A 23100-nucleotide genomic window follows, 5' to 3' on the forward strand; every position below is an offset into this window, starting at 1 on the left:
TCCATTGTGTGTATGTACCATAGTTTGTTTATCCATTCATCTGTTGATGGGCATCTAGGTTGTTTCCATCATTTTGCTATGGTGAACAATGCTGCCATGAACATAGGTGTGCGTATGTCTATTCGAGTGACGACTCTTATTTCTCTAGGTTATAGTCCTGGGAGTGGGATTGCTGGATGGAATGGTATGTCTATTTCTAGCTTTCTGAGGATGTTTTTCTAAATATTTTTATATTGTTTGCTGTCTTTGGGGCATTCTGTAGTTATTTTTCTCGTTTATTGATTGTAGATTTGTTTGTTTCATCCTTTTTTTTGTTTTATTTGGCTATGTCTGAGCAAGCTGGCTGTGTATTCTTTTGTTGTATTCTTTGTTGTTTGCTTGTCTGTGGGCATGATACTTTTCACCTCCTTCTCCAATTTGCAGGGTTAGTTGCTCAGATATGGTACAGCAGGGCAGGTCTAGCTGAAGAGGGGGGCTGGTAATCAGTGCATGGCAGGTTCTGGTAGGCCATACCTGTGCTGCTTGGTGGCATGATGTTAAGTGCTGGTGCAGGTAGGCAGGATGGAGGGGGGAGATTGAGATGTGTGGAGCTAAGATGGGTATGGGAGAGAGGAGAGAGGAACAGGAGCCAAAAACATACAAACAAACAAAAAAGAGTGCTGGGGTGCTTGCCATTGGAGTGGTGAGATGAGAGACTATGAAATGGAGAAAAACAAACACGAGAAGATGAAGAAAAAAAGAAAAGAAAAGAAAAAAATGAATCAATAAATATTAGAAAGAAAAAGAAAAGTTCCCAGGGATCCCACCAGTGTTGCTACGAGGTATGGGGAAGTTGCTCCCAGACATTGAAGTACAGCCTGGCTAGAAGGCATAGAGGTGTCACTCAGTGCCAGGTATTCAAGGGACAGGAAGCGAAGGAAGGTATAGAGAGATGAGAAACTGAGTAACGAAGACAGACAAAAAGGGAAGAAGAGGGAAAACAAAACAAAACAAATTAAAAAAAAAAAAGAACAATAAAAACTCCACAAAAAAATAAAAAAAAATCACAAAAAAAGAAATGTCATCAGATTCCTCTGCACATCTGTGCAAACTGAAGGGGTAGGTCCCAAGCCACGCAGTACTGCCTGGCTAGAATGGGCTCCCAATTCAAGAAAAGAAAAAGAAAATAAACAAACAATTTAAAACAAACAAAAAGCTCCAGGATCCCACCAGCGTGGCAGCACGGACCAGGAAGCAGCTTCACATTCTAGTGGAGTTTTACAGCCTTTCAGGAAGAAGCAAAGGTATTTGAGAAATAGGAGGGGGAGGTGGTAAGAGGTAAGGAAGAAATCTAAAGAAGCAGAAAAAAGCAACACCGTCAGCCAACAAATGGCACTCAGGGAGTCAGCCAGTGTGGGCAGGTGGAATACAAGCAGCCAGTGCTTCTGGGCCAAGAGACTGTGGCCTCGGGAAGCAGAGGAGTCCGAGAGGGGATGAAGAAAGGTGGGCGGTGGGAAAGTGTGTATCACTGGTTATCAGTTGTTCTGTCTCCTGCTGGAAGCTCTGTGAAGCTGCTTTCTTGTACCCCCTTTCGCTGGTCTCTGATAGGAGTCTAAGATGCCAGATCCGTGCTGCGTTAGCTGATAGGGGACCTCTGCATGTATCTCTCCTCACTCTGTTCTTTGTCAGTTTCTTATTCCATTTGGTTCTTGGCTGAGTTCTTTATCTCTTTATTTGATGCTTAGGGTTTCAGGACTGCTGTTTCCTCTGTTTGGCTTAGTTTTTCGGATCTTTGCTGTGGAGAGATGACATGGTGCTTCTGCCTAGAGCACCATGTTGCTCAGAAGTCAGAATCCAACTGATTTTTGTGTGTTTATCTTGCATCCTGAAACTTTGCTGAAATCTTGTATTAGTTCCAGTAGTTTTCTTGAGGATTCTTTGGGGTTTTCTGTGTATAAGATCATACCATGTGCAAATCGGGATACTTTTACTTCTTGCTTACCAATTTGGATGCTCTTTATTTCTTTTTCTAGACTAATTGCTCTGGCTAGGACCTCCAGCACAAAGTTGAATAAGAGGGGTGACAAAGGTCATCCTTGTCTGCATCCCGCTCTCAAGGGGAACGCTTTCAGACTCTCTCTCCATTTAGGATGATGTAGGCTCTTGGCTTTGTATAAATGTCCTTTATTATGTTGAGGAATTTCCCTTCTATTCTTATTTTGCTGAGAGTTTTTATCGTGAGTGGGTGTTGGACTGTCAAATGCCTTTTCTGCTTCAATTGATAAGATCATGTGGTTGTTGTCTTTTGTCTTATTTATGTGATGGATTACGTTGGTTGTTTTTCTAATGTTGAACCATCCCTGCATACCTGGTATAAATTCCACTTGTTCATGGTGAATTATTTTTTTGATATGTTGTTGAATTCTGTTGGCTAGAATTTTGTTGAGGATTTTTGCATCTATGTTCATGATGGATATTGGTCTGTAATTTTCTTTTTTTGTAGTGTATTTACATGGTTTTGGTATCAGGGTTATGCTGGCTTCATAGAATGAGTTTGGAAGTTGTCATGGATTGAATTGTGTCCCTCAAAAATATCTGTCAACTTGGCTTTGTCATGATTCCCAGTATTGTATGATTGTGTACCATTTTGTAATCTGATGTGATTTCCTTGTGTGTTGTAAATTCAATCACTATGATGCAATAAGATGGATTAGTGGCATTTATACTGATGAGGCATACAAGATTGGATAGTGTCTTAAGCCAATCTCTTTTGAGATATAAAAGAGAGAACCAAGCAGCAACACATGGGAACTTCATACCACAAAGAAAACAGTGCCAGGAGCAGAGTGTCTCCTTTGGACCTGAGGTTCCTGCACTGAGATGCTCCCAGACCAAGGGAAGACTGGTGCATCATAAAGACCTTCCCCTAGAGCTGGTGCCCAGAGAGAAAGCCTTTCCCTGGAGCCGACACCCTCAATTTGGCCTTGTAGCCTACTGGACTGTGAGAGAATAAATTTCTCTTTGTTAAAGCAATCCACTTGTGATATTTCTGTTATAGCAGCACTAGAGGACTAAGACAGAATTATGCCATCCTTTTCTATGCTATGAAATACCTTTAGTAGTAGTAGTGTTAACTCTTCCTGGAAGTTTGGTAGAATTCTCCAGTGAAACCGTTTGGGGCAGGACTTTTTTTGTTGAGAGTTTTTTAATTACCTTTTCAATCTCTTCTTTTGTTATAGGTTTATTTAGTTGTTCTACTCCTGTTTGTGTTAGTTTAGGTAGTTAGTGTATTTCTAGAAATTTGTCCATTTCCTCTAGGTTTTCAAATTTGTTGGAGTACAATTTTTCATAGTATTCTGTTGTGATTCTTATAATTACACTTAGGTCTGTTGTGATATCACTCATCTCATTTCTTATTCTGGTTATTTGCTTTCTCTCCTGTTTTTCTTTTGTCAGTTTGGCCAATGGTTTATCGATTTTGTTGATCTTTTCAAAGAACCAGGTTTTGGTCTTGTTAATTTTTTCAATTGTTTTTCTAATCTTTATTACATTTAATTCTGCCCTAATTCTTATTATTTCCTTTCTTCTTGTGCCCGAGGGCTTCTTTTGCTGCTCTCTTTGTACTTGTTTGAGTTGTAGGGTTAGTGTTTTGATTTTGACCCTTTCTTCTTTTTGGATGTGTGCATTTATTGCTACTAATTGACTCCTGAGCACTGCTTTTGCTGTATCCCAAAGGTTCTGGTAGGATGTGTTCTCACTCTCATTTGATCCTGTGAATTTCTTTATCCCTTAATTTCTTCTATAACCCACTAGTTTTTGAGCAAAGTGTTGTTCAGTTTCCAAGTATTTGATTTTTTTTCCTTGCCTTTTCTGTTATTGATTTCTACTTTTATACCTTTATGGTCAGAAAAGATGCTTTGTAATATTTCTGTGTTTTAGATTCTGTCAAGTCTTGCTTTGTAGCCTAACATGTGGTCTATTTTGGAGAATGTTCCATGCGTGTTGGAAAAGAAAGTATTCTTGGCTGGTGTTGGGGGGAGCGTTCTCTATATGTCTATGAGATCAAGTTGGTTGATTGTGGTATTTAGATCTTCTGTGTCTTTATTGAGCTTCTTTCTAGATGTTCTGTCCTTCACTGAAAGTGGTGTGTTGAAGTCTCCTACTGTTATTGTGGAGCTGTCTATCTCTCTTTTCAGTTCTGTTGGAGTTTGTTTTACTTAATTTGGAGCCCTGTCGCTGGATGCATAAATATTTATTACAGTTATGTCCTCCTGGTGTACTGGCTCTTTAATCATCATATAGTGTCCTTTTTATCTTTTGTGGTGGGTTTTTCTTTAAATTCTATTTTTCCAGAGATTAATATTTTTTATTGTTGTTTGCTTGCTATATTTCTTTCCATGCTTTGAATTTTGGTTTGTTTGTGTGTTTAAGTCTAAGCTGTGTTTCTCGTAAGCTGCTGCAAACAGATGGATTGTGTTTTTTTATCCATTCTGCCACTTTCTGTCTCTTTATTGGTGCATTTAATCCATTTACATTCAGCGTAATTATTGATAGGTATGAGTTTAGTGCTGTCATTTTGATTTTTTTTTTTTGTATTGTTGACAGTTTCTTTGTTCCACTTAATTTTCTGTTCTGAGTCACTTTTCTTTATGTATTTTCTTTTCATCTTTTTCATTGTTGTTGTTTTTTTATTTGCTGAGTCTTTATGTTTTTTATTTTGATGTGTAGGATTGTTAGTTTCCTTTGTGGTTACCTTAGTATTTACCTCTATTTTTCTAAGTTTAAACCAATCTTTTATTTATATCACCTTAACTTCCTCTCTATATGAAAGACCTATGACTACATTATTTAACCCTTCTTTTTTGTTTTAATGTTGTTGTCTTTTACATATTGGTGCCTCTGTTTTCCTATTTTCAGTGTTTTAGCTTTGATTTATTTTTGTGATTTCCCTCTCTGTGTTGATATCTGGTTGTTCTGTCCTGTGTTCTAGTCTCAGGTTGTTATCTGATGTTATTGATTTTCTAACTGGAGGACTCCCTTTAGTATCTCTTGCAATTTTGGTTTGGTTTTTCAAATTCCCTAAACTTCTGTTTATCTGGAAATGCCCTAATTTTGCCATCGTATTTGTGAGACAGTTTTGCTGTATATATAATTCTTGGCTGACAATTTTTTCCTTCAAGACTTTGTATATGTCATCCAATTGCCTTTTTGCCTGCATGGTTTCTGCTGAGTAGTCAGAGCTTAGCCTTACTGACTCTCTTTTGTAGATGACTTTTCGTTTATCCCTAGCCGTTCTTAAAATTCTCTCTTTATCTTTGTTTTGGCAAGTTTGATTATAACATGTCTTGGTGACTTTCTTTTGGGATCTACCTTGTTTGTAGTTCGATAATCTCCTTGGATAGATATCGTCTCATGTTTCACAATATCAGGGAAGTTTTCTGCCAACAAATCTTCAACACTTCTCTCTGTATTTTCTGTTATCCCAACCTGTTCTAGTACTCGAATCACTCGTAGATTATTTCTCTTGACAGAGTCCCACATAATTCTTAGGTTTTCTCATTTTTTTGAATCCTTTTATCTGCTTTTTCCTCATATAATTTGGTGTCAACTGCTTTATCTTCAGTCTCACTACTTCTGTCTTCCATTGCCTCAATTCTGCTCCTATGACTTTCTATTGAGTTGTCTAATTCTGAAATTTTATTGTTAATCTTTTGGATTTCTGTTTGCTGTCTATTGATTCTTGCAGCCTGTTAAATTTTCAGTATGCTCTTGTATAACCTACTTAAGTTCCTCTATTGCTTTGTCTGTGTGTTCCTTGGATTTTTCTACATTTTGCATGATCTCCTTCTTGATCTCTTGAAGAGCTCTGTGTATTAATCTTTTGAATTCTACCTCCAGTAATTCCAACAAATTATCTTTCTCCAGAAGGTTTCTTGAAACTTTGTCTTGGGAGCTTGCTGAAGCCTCTTCACTGGATTTGATATTGATTGTTGTCTCCAAGCCAACAATAAGTTTTTATTTTCTGTTTGCTTACTGTGTCCTAGCTTCTTGTTTTGTTTTGTTTTGATATGCCCAAATAGTATGGTAGTGTGAGTTATTTTGATTATTGGCGTCTTTGAAGCTCTCATATTCTATTAACAGGTGGTTAGAGCTGTTCCTAGTTATATGAGCCCAGGAGTCCATTTACTTTTCTAGTATAGGTTCAGCTCAGCTGTCCAGGTCATCGGTCACTAAGTGTGTGGTGCAGGCTCTCACCTACAGTCCTAGACAGGCAAGGGTGATTGGAGTAGGCACAGGTATTTGGCTGCAATAGGGGGTCATGTGCTAAGCAAGACAGGGGGGTGATGGCTGCCCCTGAGTGCCTGGGCTGAAGGTGTGTCCTTGTTCCCTAAAGTACATAGGTGGGTGTGTTTTGCAGCGGATTATGGGCTCTCAGAGCTGTTGGCTGTAAGGACTGGGAGGCAGCACTTATTCTTGGACCTCTGTTGCAGGTGGCTAGGTGATGTTGGTGGAACCACCAATCCTCAGGCTTCTGATGTGGGTAGGTGAGGACCCTGCTTAATGGGCAAGGCAGTGTCAAATGTCACGAATCTGCCACTCCCCCTTATAGCTGATACATTTGAAAATAGGCTTCAGCTGTATATCCTGTTGTACCATGCTAATGAGGGCCTACATTGGAAAGGGCCCACACAAGTCTATGCAGGGGTGAAAGGCATTCAAAGTCTGTGGACCCTTTATGCCTGTGTCTAGACAAAGGGTCTGTGCCTACCATGAGTTTCATGCTTAGGGGAGCTGGCAGACTATTTTTTCCTGTTTGTTAATTCGTTCCTTCTCTAAAGCCAGGAGAATGGTTCAGGATGCATGATGGGCCCTACTTCCGGCCTAGGGGGCGCAGCAATCTCTGAAGCTGGACTGAGATCAGGAGCAGAGAGGGCAGGCGGCAGGTACTTCCCAAAAAGGTTTTTTTTCTTTTTTTTTTTTTGATCGAGCCACATGGTAGGTTAGATGCATGTACTTATCTTTCACCTATTGAGCATCATCTCTCGCTGATTCTGGAAGCTTGAGTAGAGTCTCCGCTTCTCAGTCTCTCCCAATGTGGAAAACGCATCCCAAGTGCCACTGTCTGCCTTACCGTGCATGCCAGCCAATGCAGCCTGTAGGGTGCTTGTGCAGGCAGATCAGGTCTGGCAAGTCCTTGCTGCTTCTGAATCATCTCTCCCTCCCCATGTCACTCAGTCTGATTCCTCAACTTTGTCTTTGATGTTCAGGGTTCCTAGATTGTCATATATAATCACTTCACTTGTTTTTTTGGGCCTTTGTTGTAAGAGGGACCACTGGAAGCATTTGACTACTCTCCCATCTTGGCCCCACCTCCTCTGTTTTTAATTTTTAATTACACAGGTCATATATGCTTATGAAAATAAATTACGACAAAGAGTCAAAGTTCCTCTCACATGCCCCCATCCATTTTTGCTTTTCTCTCTAAAGTTAACCATCAGTAACAATTTATTATACAATATATAATTGCATACCTTTTTCTTTCTGCACACACATAATATACACGCACATTTTTATAAATGCTTTTGGGTAACATGTAAATAGAAAGCTAGGACATTTGTTCATAAACGTGCTAAGAGCACTCTGTTTAATTTCTATAGCTTTATGGGACCTTAATTCTACTGTAGAAGAAGAATAAATTTGTAGCTTGTATTACCTAGGCAAATCTCACAAGATATGTTAGGTATGGATAATGATCAAGTCAGTAGCTTGTGAGATGTGGACATAATTCATAAACTGTGTTAAGAAAGTTAGTAAGGATAGCATGGGTCTTTGAATATAGACAGAAAAATGGAAGGCCCAAGAGCTACTTCATATTAATTAGGCAATAATTATAAACATGAGACATTGAACATTCTTGAGGCATATGAGGCACTCAATCAGCAGAGTGCTAGAACCAGCTAGTGAAAGTTGACTGTGCACATCTCTGCTCAACTCTACGTTCAGTGATTTGAAGTTGATATGTTGAAGCTGACCATGGTGGGAATATTTCGACCGCAGAAAGTGACATATACTACAAATTACCTACCTTCCCCGCTCCCCCTCACCCGAGAGTTGACTTACCAGCACATCACTGATGACTCAGTATTTCCAAGGGCTTAATTTGGCCATCCACTATGGAAATGGCCCCATGTGTCCTCTGCTCAAGAAACCCATGGCTGTTAGCAAGTTATTTAGTAAACTAAGCTGTGGTCAGTCATACTTGTCCCTATGCAGAGTGCCTTCCATCTGTGGACTCTTGTTTGAACCCCAACTCTGGCCCTTATAACCATACCGTCTGTGGGAAGTCTGTTTGAATATTGTATACACTTAATTCAGTTACTGTGATACTTCCACCTGCTTGAACCCCATCCTAAATGAGTGTTAACTTACCCATTTTTCTTATTTCCTTCTCTCTGTGTGTTTTAAATTGATTTAACAGACTGACATTCTAGCAATTTGCAATTAATTGGGCCTAAGAGCATATCTGTTCCTAGACCTCTGGGGTAGCCTGCCTGGTACTGTACCTGGGGCTATCATTGAAACAAGGTAATTCCCTCCACTCACCCTTGTTGCTGACTCGTAACGACTTTATAGGACAGAGAACTGCCCCACAGGGTTTCCAAGGCTATAATCTTTACAGAAGCAGACTGCTACATCTTTCTTCTGCAGAGAGGCTGGTGAGTCCTAACTGCCCACCTTTCTGTTAGCAACCGAGCGCTAAACTACTGAGCCACCAGCACCCCCCAAGACAGACATACTTTATTCATTCAACATTATGTTTCTAAGATTGATCCATGTTGCTGCATGCAGCTATAATTTCTTTATTTCCAGTGTTGTATGATATTGCAGCATTTTTAGACTGAAGGCCCTTTTCCTCCCTTACTTTCAGGCTTGCTTCAATATCAGCCACCACCTGTTTGGTCTAAGTAGTCTCCCTCTCTTGAGTTACTGAGTTTCATAAGTAGCTATAAAGTTTCCTGCCAACAATACCTGTGCCTTTGTGGGCACCCTTAGAGGAAGATACAGGGTATTTTGTCCTAGAAACTGGCAGTACTTGGCCCTTCCACTGAGGGCCCGTACTTTTCTGGGGAATCTTCCGCCAACTTTGTGGGCTGAGAGTGATGCCATTTCCAAGTGCATACTGTTGAGGAGCACCAGCATCTTGGGCAGTTTCTGCAAGAGCTGCTGAGGCAAGTGGGTAGGCTCAGCCCCCTCCACAGCTGATGGGTTCCGCCAGCATCTTTCTGTCAGGTCTCCTCAGACTGCCATGGACTATGAGCTCTCTGAAGCAGGTTCTAAAGACCAGAAAAGACAACCTCCCTGTAGCCCCTCGGGTAATCCCCCAGCACGAAAAACAGGGAAGCCTTTGGAGAGCTTGAAGCTTTGTTGGCTTCTGAAATTTCTCTAGACATAGACAATTGACCTATGCTGGTGTTTTAGTCCCTACGTAATAGGACTTGAGAGGAAAGGGAGTTGCTCATTTATCATAAGGCACTATCTTCATTCCACATCTTCTAAATTTCCTTTCATGCTTTCCATCCCCTGATCTTCTTGTGTTGTATTCTGGAATAAACTCTCAATTTATTTGTTCAATTCACTAATTTGATGATCATCTCTATGCATTCAGGTATGTAAACCATTCACTTCAATTAAAAATATTGGCAATCATATTTTAATTTGCAACAACTACTGGTATTTGTTATAGCAGTCAGTTTTTTTTTTTAAATGAATGCTATCTACACATATGCCCTAGGATCTCTCTGATGCTATTTCCTGAATTATTTAAAGTTTCCTCCTAATTCATTTATTAATGTCTTTTTCATTTGGGTTAGTTCTTGTAGTTTTTGAGTTTGGGGTCTCTCTTTCATGCTCTTGGTTTCCCTCAAAGGTTTGAGGGTTTGGGAGGGCCTGTCCTTATGGCATAGTGGTTAACTAACCAAAAGGTTAGCAGTTCAGATCCACCAGGTGCTCCTTGGAAACTCTATGGGGCAGTTCTACTCTGTCCTATAGGGCTGCTATGAGTTAGAATCGACTTGATGCTGATTTTTTTTTTTAAATCCTTATTTGTAGGAGCCCTGGTGGCACAAATTGTTAAGTGCTCAGCTGCTAACCAAAAGGTTGGTGGTTTGAATCCACTCAGCCTCTCTGCAGGAGAAGACCTGGCGATCTACTTCCGTAAAGATCACAGCCAAGAAAACGCTATGGGGAAGTTCTGTTCTGTCACATGGGGTCACTGTTAGTCAAAACTGATTCCATGTTACCTAACAACAACAACAGTATCCTTATTTATAAGCAGCCTGGGTGGCAGAAACAATTAAGCACTTGGCTGCTAACAGAAAGGTTGGCAGTTCAAACCCACCCAGTGGCTTCAAGGAAGGTAGGCCCTACGAACTGCTTCCATAAAGGCTATAGCCAAGAAAACCCTATGGAGCAGTTCTATTCTGTAACACATGGGGTCTCCATGAATCAGGGGTCAGCTCAACAGCAGCCAACAATAATAATAACAATCTTTATTTATATTTGGGGACCTCCTTTGGTCAGGTGTGGTAACTAAAGTGAATTTCCTTAGTCCAAACTAGTGCCTCCATTTCCTTATCAGTGAATACAGACTGATTACAGAGATTGTCTAGTGTTGTAAGGTGCTTTAGAGGGGCATGCAATCTGGCAGGGTGTGTATATAGCTTGTTTTCTGGGACTGAAGAGTTCCTTGCCCTTTTGGTACCCACAAAGTTACCTAGAGAGTTACCCTTCTTTTCTTACCCAGCACCCAGTCTGGCGATCTTCTGTTTATTATCCATACTCTTCCCATTTCTCTCTCTTCCCCAGTATAACTCAGGTTTCTTCCTCCAGAATCCACATTCCAGGAGGCTGTCTAAGCAGATCTTTATCAGAAAGCATTTCCCAGGACAACTGAGCTCCATTACAAAGAAGACTAAGTTGAATTCATACCTTTTGCCAAATACCAGCATAAACTCCAATATATCAGTAATTTAAATATAAAAAACAAAGCTATACAAGTCCAAAAATAAACATGGGTAAACGTGCTTACAACCTTTCCATCTATGACTCAAAACCCAGAAGCCATAATAGAAAGAATGATCATTTGACTACATAAAAATATATTTTTAACAAATCCCCCCGAATGGCAAAAAAACTTCATAAGCAAAGTCATGTCACAAATGACAACCAGGGGAAATAACCAAAAATCATGTCATAGACAAAGGACCAGTCTCCTTTATGTATAAATACTTTCTCAGGATTAAGCAGAAGAAGAAAAACCATGAAATAGAAAGACTGTCAAAGAATCCAGTGGGAAAATATTGGGTTGCAGTGTATCTATTTTGCTTTTATGTCTTTACCTGACAAAGCTATGGCACAGAGTCTGCTTCGTTCATGTGGAGGACACCATTTCTCCCAAAGTGCATACTGACCCCCAAATCCTGATCCCTAAAACAAAAATAATTAGAGTCTTGGTCTGTGATACCACGAAGAAGTTTATATCCAGCTCAGATTTATAAAATATCTAGGTACCTGGCTTATGCCGTGGACTATTCGAGATACCATGAGAACAACTAGTCCAAGATCAGCTGCCAGAGGGGTACAAAGAATGAGAAGTGAAGATACAAACAAAGCAACACCAACCACTCGCTTTGTTCCTACTCTTCCAGCCAGGTATCCACTAGGAGCCAGAGTCAGTATCATGCCATAGTTGATAGAACCGAAGATGATACCCTGGATTTCAGGGCTCCAATTATACACAGGGACCTTGAAGAAACAGAGAAGGCTGTAGTAAGCCACTTACAGCAAGTTTCTTATATACCTTAAGAAGCCTCTTTAGATCTATCACTTGCTTTAAAATGAATATTTTCTCAATGAAAACTTTTTAACATATAAACTTTGGAAAATAAACATACAAGCAAACAAACACCAACAACAAGAGCATAAGTTGAATCTGGCATTGCTTACCCCTGCAGGAAGACTATTTGCAGCTTCATTTGGGCCACCAAATGAGTTCACAGGCAACCCCTCAGTGGAGACATTGCCTTGAGACTGATGGTCTGTGCTGTTGACCATGGCTACCATGGTGATGTTCATGATAACATTTTGTCCCATCAGTATGATGTTGCAGAGATGTACAATGAAGGCCATTCCATAGCGAACAGAACATAGGCTTTGAACTGGAAATATTACAACATTAGTTACATCAGTGCTTTCCTTATTAATCCAGCACTTGTTTTTTGTAAGTAATGATATGGAAAGATACTGCAGACCATCACCTGATGATTTAAATGGCACTTTTATTGACTTTAGAAAAGAAGATACAAAGGATGAGATCACTGACTGACTCCAAGGGTCTTTTACACCACAGCTCTATGGACCCTGACTTGCTATGGGGTGTTCTGTCCTTCCTGTAATTGTGTCTCTACCATTTCCAGGCCATTGTGTTCCACAGATGATGAAATTACTCATAAATAAATAAATAAGTGTGTGTGTGTTGTGTATATGTATATATGTAGATATACATACATATATACACAAATATATATAAGGTACATATATTATATTAAAAATATATATGTACACATAAGTAGATGTATATGCTTTGTTGTTACTGTTGTATCTTTTAGCAAGCCCATGTGACAGAGCAGAATGGCCCCATAAGTTTTCCTAGGCTATAATCTTTATGGGAGCTGATCATCAGGTCTTTCTCCCATGGAGTTGCTGGGTAAGTTCAAACCACCAACCTTTTTGTTAGCAGCCGAGGACTTAACCATTGCACCACCAGAGCTCCTTATATATATGCTTCTATATTTTAAAAATATGTGTGTGTTTTGTGTATGTGTACATATATGTGCCCACCTATATGTGTGTGTATATATGTGTATGTGTATATGTATACTTATTTTATATATAATATATAACATTATAATATATAATACATTACATATAATACAATTTACATATATTAATTCATTTGATGGAAATCAACTAGTTAAAGAGAGAAACCTTTTATTCAAGGCCAAGAGAAATATTAATATATTATAATATGTTTTATATATAATGTATAGATATAATTTGAACTTTGGGAAAGTTGTTCATTGGTATAGATGATTATTTCACTCATGCCTTCAGACATTGAGAACAAGCTTTCATTTAAGTTTTGATTAAACTCCTAGAAATATTTTTCTTGTTAGCAAAATTGACAGCCCAAAACTATGAAAAAATATAGACTAATGGAAAGAGAAACAAGCACAGTATTCAAATAATCTATATTTGTACTCCTAGGAAAGATGGCTTTAAAAGTAGAAATCTCATTCTCCCTTTTCCAGATCCTGGCTGTATTGTCTAAAGAACGTAACACATGGGGAAATTAGCTTTCGTGATTGAAATTAAAGAGCAGAATTGTTCAGGAACTGAAATTTGAGGTAAATTGTTTATATACTTTGCAAACTAGATCAAACCATACAAAAACTCCATAGATTGGTTCTCTGGTGAGCAGAAGACACCCTGGCTGAAGAGCAAATAAGAAGTGCGCATCACAAAACCATATTTACCTGGTCTCAAATTTCTTTTCAGGACTTCAGCCAGGGTAGCTCTTCAGGACTCTCTCTCTCCATCCCCTTCACTTTTTTCCCAATGGCAAGAGAAGGGACTTATTAGATAAATAAACCTGGGTAAATAAATTTAGTATGTGTAGCTCAGCTCCTTCTCCAGTGTACTCTCCCACCATGCACCTAATTTAGCAGAGCTAGGCTCTGCCCAACAGGGAAGCCTGGGTTTGTGCAGCTCAGCCTGTGCCTGAATAGATGATGGTGGTCTTTTGCCATGAAGTTGATTCTGACTCATAAGGACCCTATCTGACAGAGTAGAACTACCCCATAGGGTTTCCTAGACTGAAATCTTTAGGAAAGCAGATTGTTAGGTCTTTTCTCCCTCGGAGCTGCTGATGGAAGCTGCTAAGGGATTCAAGCCGCTAACCTTTTGGTTAGCAGCAGAGCACTTAACCAGTGCACCACCAGGGCTCATTGCCTTGATAGATAAGTCCGTCCAATTCAGGGGAAACATCAGGGAGCTGAGCTGACCACTCTTCTAAGCCATGTCCTCCAGTCCAGCTTTTCTACCTTCATCAGTCACTTAACAAGTACTTATTGGACACTCCCAATGTCAGGATCTTAGAGTATAACAGGAAACGAAGCAGATAACTAGCCCTGCTTTAGTGGAGCTCACATTCTGGAGGGGAGCACACAATACGAAAAACAAAAGAGCAAATCACATAATATATTAAATGGTGGTAGATAGCATGGAGAAAACAAAGCAGGAAAGACAAAATCTTAATGAGGTGCCAGCACCAGACAGCTAGCTACCTGAGGAAAAAGCACACTCAGTAGAGGGAAGAGCCTATGGGAAAGCCCTGAGGCTGGATGGGAGAGGGCTGATTTGTTCAAGAACCAAAAAGAGGTGAATATGACAGAGCAAAGTGATCCAAAGGTCAAAGAACATATAGGAAGTAAGAGAGATAATGGAACTGGAACATTTAAGGCCACTGTATGGACTTTGTCTTAGACTTTGACTTTGAGTGGGATGGGGGCCATCTGAGGGATTTGAACAGAGAAGGGACATGATGTGACTTCCATTTTGAAAGGATCTTTTTGGTTGCTGAAATGAGAACAAAATGATGGAGGAAAATGCAGTTAGGAAGCTATGGATTATTTTTTTTGTTCCACTAAAAATCAACTGATTAACTGATCAACTAATCAAAATCATAGGTCTAAAATTAAACTCCTGAGCTCTCACCAAACTTGCTCCACCCAGAGTCTTTCCCAACTCAGTTGATAGAAATCCTATCCCTCCAGACACTTTGGAATTATTCTTGTTTTCTTTCAGACCCTCCACCCAGTCTATATGAAAAATACTGTTATCTTCACATTCAAACCACTTATCAGGGCTACTGCTATTATTTGGTTTAGGGCCCTTTCCATGTATTCCATGTAGTTCTAGCTACCAACATATTACTATCTTGTCTGGAGTTTTGAAGTAGCCTTCACCTTAATTTCCTGCTTCCAGTCTATTCTCAGTACAGCAACTAGAGTGCTCTCACCATACCATAAATCAGATCACCCCTCATTCACTCAAAATCCTCCATGTGGCTCCACTTTTGTTCAAGTTAAAAACTAAGATCTCTATAACAGCCTATAGAAATTAAATCTTTACACCATACCTTTCACCTTAGAAGTTTAACTTCTTGGGAATAAAAGCTAAGGAAATAATGCCAAATGTGGGCAAGTATTATGTTGAAGGATGTTCATTTATCTTATTTTATTTATAATAAGCAAGTAACAAAACAAAACTCCACAACATAAATATCTAACCACAGAGAGATTTTTCAGGTAAAATACTTTATCTGTTAGATATATTCACGTGATAATGTGTATCCTTTAAGAATAGTAATTGTGTTATAGAGCAATATGGAAAAGCATGTGTGGCCAAATTAAAAAAGTATATAACACAATATAGACAAGTATAAAGAAACTCACTGCCATTGAGTCAATTCCAACTCACAGCGACCATATAGGTCAGAGTAGAACTGTCCCATAGGGTTTCCAAGAAGTTCCTGGTAGATTTGAACTGTCAGCCTTTTGGTTAGCAGCTGAATTTTTAACCACTACTCCACCAGACTTCTCATAGGTGGTATAGAACTATGTAAAATATGCATAGGAAAATGAAAGGAAATCAATAAAACAAATTATAGTAGCTGAATAAGCTGGTGAATAATGGAAAATTTATTTCTTGATTTTCACAGTTTCTATAAATAGTTTTTCTTACATTAGTTAATTAAACAATAGAATTATGTTTACAATATTATATGCAATAACAAGCAGAATACACCATACTACATGTAGACATTTTGGTAGCAATTATCAAAAATGTAAATGTATGTGGACAAAGATTAGAAGGTAATTATCAAAAATAAAAGATTTTTTTAAGAATAGTGGTATTAGTTTCCTTTATCTATTTGCAAAATATACATTAATGTTACTTTATTTTTTAAAAAATATTAAACAATTTAAAAGACATAAATTCACTTCTTTGTAGTAAAACATTGCACATAAAGAATCCTCCTTAAAGTCCTAAATCCAAGAAGTCAAGGTCAAGTTTACCTTTCCTGGGAATGAGCTTCTCATCCAATTGCATGTCTTGGGAGTATTTACTCTCCCCTGCTGTGGAGCTCAGCTTTGTCGTGGTGTCCATCTCCTTTCTCCTCTCCTGGTTACTAGTTTTCACCTACCAAGGAGAAACGGAATCCACAGAGGTTAGCTGAGAGACTCCTTTGAAACCCACAGTGGGCACCAAGCAAACAAAAGCTGGGCCATTCTATGTGGATGAGGTGCAGGGAGGCTCATTACCCCTTTTGTCTCAATACACTAAGTGTGCTACAGCTGAGGTTTAGAACAGTTTTCTACTTAGGATCTAGAGTGCTCACTGTGAGCTAGTTTAAAAGCACTGGCTTTGGGGCTAGGCATTCCCAGATTCAAATCCAGACTTCTGATTTACGTGCTGTACCAAATGCCATCAAAAGCAAATTTCTGTACTTTAGTTTCCCCATCTGTTGTTAATAATTATTATTATTTCTTTTTTCTTCTCTTATTGCACTGTCTGTAATCTCTAATAAAATATTTAATAGAGGTGGTAAGAATGAACATCCTTACCTTGTTCCTTATGTTAGAGAGCATAAATTCTTTTACCACTAAGTATAATGTTAAACAGTAGTTTTTTTGTAGATGTCCCTTATCAGGTTGAGGGAATTCCCTTCTATTGCTATTTTTCCAAGGGTTTTTAGCAGGAATGCATGTTGGATTTTGTCAAATGCTTTTTCTGTGTCTATTGGGATAATCATATAGTTTTGTTTTTAATATTGTAATATAGCAAATTACATTGTTTTGTTCTTGAATTTTAGACCGACCTTGTATTACTGAAATACGTCTCACTTGGTCATAACGTTTTATTCTTTTTACATATTGTCACAATCGATTTGCTAAAACTGTGTTTAGAATTTTTTCATTTATGTTCATAAGAGATGTTGAGCTGTGATTTTCTTGTAATATTTTTCCTTACTTTTGGTATCATGGTGATGCCAACCATATAGAGTAGATTGAGAAGTATTCCTTCATCTTTAACTTTTTTGGCAGAGTGTGTAGAACTGGCATTATTTCTTCTTTTAGATGTTTTAAAGAATTAAGCAGTGAAGTCATCTGTGCCTGAAGTTTTCTTCAGTGGAAAGGTTTTTAACTACAAATTCATTTTTATTAAAAAACAAATACAGGGCTATTCGGGTTATCTCTTATTGAGTGAGCTTTGGTAGTTAGTGTCTTTCAAATAATTTATCCATTTCACCTAAGTTGTTGAATTTATTGTCATAAAGTTGTTAGTAATATTCCTTTATTATCCTTTTAACATCTGTATAATGTTTAGAGATGTCACTTCTTTCATTCTTAATATTGGTAATTTCTGTCTTGTAACTTTTTTTTCCTGATCAGCCTGGCTGGAAAATTAGTGATTTTCTTAATGTTACCAAACAACCAGCTTTTGGAGTCATTGAATTTCTCTTCTGTTTTTCTGTTTTCTATTTCACTAATTTTCTCTTTGATCATTGTTATTTCCTTTCTTCTGTTAATTTTTGGATTTAATTTATTTATCTTTTTCTAACTTTTAAAAGTGGATTCTGAGGTCAATGATTTGACACCTTCTTTCTTTTCTAATAGGCATTTAACATAATAGATTTCCTCCTAACTGCTGCTTTAGTGGAACCCCACAAATTCTGATGTTCTGCTTTCATTTTTCATTCAGTAAAATTTTTTTCTAATTTTCCTTTTGATTTCTTCTTTGACCCATGTGTTATTTAGATTTATGATATGTAGTTTCTGAATATTTATTAATTTTCCAGGGACTTTTCTGTTATTGATTTCTAATTTAATTTCATTGTGGTTAGGGGACAAACTTTTATGAATTGAGTCTTTCTAAAATTCATAGAGTCTTGTCTGAAGGCCCAGAATCTGATCTATCTTGGTAAAGTTTTCATGTGCACTTGAAAAGAATGTGTATTTGTTCTTGTTGGATGGAGCATTTGATAAATGTTAACTAGCTCAAGTTACTTGATATTGTTTTTCAAATTTTCTATATTCTTGTTGACTTTTGCTCCACTTGTTTTGTCAATTATTGAGAGGAGTACTGCTGACTATGATTGTGGATTTATATATTTCTCCTTTTAATTCTGTCAGTTTTTGCTTTATAAACTTTGAAGCTCTGTCATTAGGTGTATAAACATTCAGTATTGTTACATCCTCTTGAGAAATTAACCTCTTTATCATTATGAAATTGCCTTCTTTGTCCTTGGTAATATAGTTTGCTTTGAAATCTATTTTGTCTGATATTAAAATAGCTATGTGAACTTTTTTTGAACTAGTTTGAATATGACATATTTTTTCCATCTTTTTACTTTTAAACTATTTATGCCTTTATATTTAAAATGCATTTCTTTTAGGTAGTGTAGAGCTTGCCCTTGCTTTTGTATCCAATCTGATAATTTTTGCCTTCTATGTTGGAGTGTTTAGACTATTAACATTTAATGTGATCATGGATATGATTAAGTTTAAATATGTCATCTTTCTATTTGCTATTCATTTCATCTGTTCTTTGTTCCCCTTTTCTTTTTTTCCCCCCTTCTTTTGGATTAACTGTATGTCTTTTATTAATCAACTTTATCTCCTTTGTTGTAGCTACAACTCTTTGTTTTGTTGTTTTAGTGATTTCTTTAGGGTGTATAGTATACATCTTTAACTGTTAAGGTACAGTGTCCTGAGAAGTCTAGCCTCCTTGGTCTCCTTTGGCTCCTAACTCCATCTCCTTAACTCAAGGAGTACTCCAGGCTCTTCTGGGCTTCCTTCTCCCTGTGCCATGGCCTGGAAATTCTCTCAAGACAGTAAGTTGGAGCTATTGTAGGACTTACTTCATTTATTTCCTATCTTTGAGGGATCACTGTCCTTTGTTGCCTGATATTACTCACTGCTATAGAGTAAATTCTGAGTTGTGGTGACCCCACGTGTTACAGAGTAGAACTGCTCCATAGGGTTTTATTGGCTGTAATCTTAACAGAAGCAGATTGTCAGGTCTTTCTTCCATGGTATCACTAGGTGGGTTTGAACCACCAGCTTTTAGGTTAGTAGTCAAGCACAAACTGTATGCACCACCCAGGAGCCTTGCCTTATATCAAAAGTCTTGAAAAACCTTATTTCATATATTAGCCTGATATTTTTGGTTGTTAGTGGTGGTAGAGTATATCCAGTCTGTCTTAGTTACCTAGTGCTGCCATAACAGAAATACCACAAGTAGTAGCCTTAGAAAGCATAAAAGTACAAATTCAAGTTGTGACTCTAGCAGGAAGTCCTTCTTTGTCTATTTCAGCTTTTAGTAGCTGGCAATTCTTGGAGTTCCTGAGCTTATTAATGCATTTGCTGTGTATATCTGTCTTCATATAACATCTTCCCCGTGTGTCTCCGTGTCTATTCTGCTCCCTTTATAACTCAGAAGTGATTAGGTTTAGGATCCACTCTACACTGATATGACCTCATTCACACATCCATGGAAAGAAAAACCTTCATACAGGGTTGTATTTGCAGGTACAGGAATTAAGATTTCAGCGCATATTGTGGGGGGGACACAAAAGTCCATAACATGGTTCCTATTACTTCACCTTGTCTGAAAGCATATGACCACCTAGCCATTTTTTAACTATTCCTTGCTTCCTAGAATCACAAAATAGTTCATACCCATTTTGGTTATTCCTGGCCTGACATGGAATCAGCTACACTCCAAGAAGCAATGATTCATCTTAACAGAGAGTAGTATTAAAGACTCAAATCTGGACTCTACCTATATATATCATATATGGCATTGGGTCCAATAACATTGATGTAAGACTCTTTTAGCAACATGAGTTATGGGTTTATAATGATACTTCTAATTCAATTCTTACATTATTAATCTTTTAAAAACTTTTCTAATATTAAAATTTTCTGCTTATTTAATCCACATTAGCCTAGATTTATAAGCACTAGAATTGTACATACCTTTCTCTTATGATTTTTGTGTCTCACATGCCACCAGCCATGGTTAATTATTGACACAAAATTGCTAATGCAAGCTCCTAACTTCCATAACTCATATCTCTCTTACTCACTTAGATATCACCAGCATCTTGCAGAATTTCTGCTTTGTAGTAGGTATTTATACAGTTCTTAAATGAACAATAAGTGTGATTTACAAAAGTGTTCAACCTGAACATTATTGCTTGAGGTAAAACTTGTAGAATCATTAGGAGCATTCTTATTTGGGTGAGATAAACATCAATGGATTGTCATTTTTAAACTAAGTATTGACTGGAGCCGTGGTGGCAAAGTGGTTAAGTGCTTGGCTGCTAACCAAAAGGTTGGTGGTTCAAGCCCACCAGCCACTCCATGGGAGAAAGATTTAGCAGTCTGCTTCCATAAAGATTATAGCCTTGGAAACCCTATGGGGCAGTTCTACTCTGTTCTATAGGGTTGCTATGAGTTGGAATGGACTCCACGGCAACCGGTTTATTAATTGATTAAATAATTGCTTTTGAAGAGTGCCACTTCATTCATCTAACCCACCAACATCTCTTTTGAAACAGCCTCATCCACATTTTAAAAACCTCCAAGTCATTTTGAATATATTTTATCTAAATTAAATTGTGACTTGAATGAAATATTCATGTCCTGTGGCAACAACTGACAAGAACATGAGATTCCTTGGTACACTAAGTTTAACCAATATTCTCTTATGCAAAAACATATAGAAGAATTTAAGGAATATGAAGTTAGCACAACTGTAAGTGCAGAAAAAAAAAATTATGACCCATGTTCTCTTAGTACCAATAAATGAAGTGCCTTTGCAACAAAGGCAGCCAAGCCAGGAAAGAAGGAATTGCAGGGCCCACTCTGAAAAGCTGAGGGCTAAAAGAAAACTTGTGTGTTTATAGGTTAAGAAGAGGACAGACAATAAAGAGTCTGGCAATGAGTGAGGATTCTCTATGCCTCAGAATTGTGCAAAAAAAACAAAAATCTCTCAGTCACAGAGTCTTTGGACCTAGTCTCACACTGAAGTGTGGCAGGATTGAAGAAAACATGGGGTAGAACATCTTATTAGCTGTCCAGCCATGTCTATATGTGGATAACCCGCAGTTACAATAGGGCCAGGATTTTTTTTTTTTTTCTTACTCATCTGGTTCTTTATTTTTGAATTTTATTTTCGTTTTTCTCTTTTGGTAAGTTTCTTGAAAAATTTTGGACATTTTCTCAACTAGAATAAAGGAAAGTGAAAATCGTTTGCTCTGAGCGGAATCGTGGTATACACAGTATCCCTGGAGACCAGGTGTGGTGGGGTCAGCATCCTTCCCAGCAAGATAAAGTAGAAGTTAAATGTGTGGGCTTGAGAGGTCTGCAGAGGTCCCAAACACATGGGACATACTTGAATACCAAACCAAACCTCGAGTCAATTTTGACTCATAGCGACCCTATAGGGCAGAGTAGAATTGCCCAATAGGGTTTCCAAGAAGTGGCCGGTGGATTTGAACTGCCAACCTTTTAGTTAGCAGCTAAGCTCTTAACCACTGTGCCACCAGGGCTCCTATTTGAATACACATTGACAAAATCTTGCCATTTGGCATCCTAATTTCATAGTGTGACCAAGTCATTTTAAAAATAGGCCTTTTGTACCCAGGCAAATTACCCTGATTCTAAGCCCAAAGATTAGGTGATATCTTAGCAGACAAAGACAGGGCCACTATGCATTGTCTTTTGCAACTTGGCAGTTCTAAGCTGGAATATGTTGTTTGCATTGAGGGAATTTCAAGACACCCACTGGTAAGCCAAGGACAGGCTCAAGTAGCACAGCATGGGAAATGCAGTCTCACCATCTCCTCTTCCATGTGCACTTCCAATCAGACTGGTGGCCTTTTCACCAATCTGGCCTTCCTCCAGGCGACTCCCTCCTATTTCAACAGCTCTCTTTATTTTCCATCATTGGTCCAGAAAACTGTGCTGGCCACCTGGGTCAGAGACTGGGGGGTGCTGTATATGCTGTGCTGTACCTGACACCCTGAGAAGTTTCTGATCTGACGCAGTGTTCATAAAGAATCTTCTGGGGGTCAACTTCCTGCAGAGGTGGTTAGGTTGAAATGCAGGGGGTGTCCTACTAACAGCACCCTTCCTACTTATCTGTGAGATCACAGGCGCCATCAGAGTTGCAGCTCCTACATTCCCAAATCTTGAGGACTCTCTTCAATTACCTCTCACCACTGCCCTCAGCCCACCTGTCTTCTACTGACCCTGGTGACTGTTCCACTGACTCATCTCTACATTTCCTCTTCTATCCCTGCCATTTTCACCCTCTCATTGGCTCTTGAATTTGCATTCCTTCAGATACTGTCTTAGGTCTGAGCCATCCCTGTCCTGTATCAAAGCCCTGGATCCTAACTGATCTGGTTGGGGAACTAAAGCAATGAGCTCAATTACAAAAGGCTGGAGTCCTTCAGCACAATTTGCTGTAGCAGATCTGCTCTGGAGACAAACCCAGTGCAACCTTCATGGGGGTCAGTGAATCTTCAGGTAAGAGATGGAGATGTGCTTGCTGATTCTTTCTTATCTAGACTGTTTCTTTACAACTAACCTACAGCTCTTCTTGTGTGTCCCACCAGCTGTTGGTATAACATAGTAAGTCAGTCTCTGACTCGTGGCAACCCCATGAACAAAGAAACAAAACTCTGCCCAGTCCTGTGCCTTCCCATCCCAACAGTTGTGGACCATTGTGATCCATAGGGTTTTCGCTGGCTGATTTTTCAAAGTAGATCGATCACCAGTACATCTTAGTCTGAAAGCTCCGCTGAAACCTGTTCAGCATCACAGCAACACACAGCCTCCACTGACAGACAGGTGGTGGTTGTGCATGAGGTGCATGTGTCGGGAAGTCCAGGTCTCCTGAATGGAAGGTGAGAATTCTCCACTG

The 23100-nt window shown here is 38.6% G+C and overlaps 1 protein-coding gene across 2 annotated transcripts in view; it reads right to left on the reverse strand.

Annotated features, from left to right (window-relative positions):
- Positions 1–16269, reverse strand: part of SLC17A3 (solute carrier family 17 member 3) — a 37858-nt gene extending 21589 nt beyond the window's left edge. Inside the window, exons 1-4 of one of the 2 annotated variants that reach the window (XM_004383999.1) lie at positions 16179–16269; positions 11986–12197; positions 11551–11784; positions 11379–11466 (exon numbers count right to left, since the gene is read on the reverse strand). In XM_004383999.1, the coding sequence (XP_004384056.1) occupies positions 11379–11466; positions 11551–11784; positions 11986–12197; positions 16179–16269 (625 nt within the window). The remainder of the gene's footprint in view (positions 1–11378; positions 11467–11550; positions 11785–11985; positions 12198–16178) is intronic. The other variant, XM_004384000.1, reaches the window with a different exon arrangement.
- Positions 16270–23100: the final 6831 nt, after the last annotated feature.

Source organism: Trichechus manatus, unplaced genomic scaffold (genome assembly GCF_000243295.1).
Source record: "Trichechus manatus latirostris isolate Lorelei unplaced genomic scaffold, TriManLat1.0 scaffold00115, whole genome shotgun sequence".
Classification (NCBI taxonomy): Eukaryota; Metazoa; Chordata; class Mammalia; order Sirenia; family Trichechidae; genus Trichechus; species Trichechus manatus.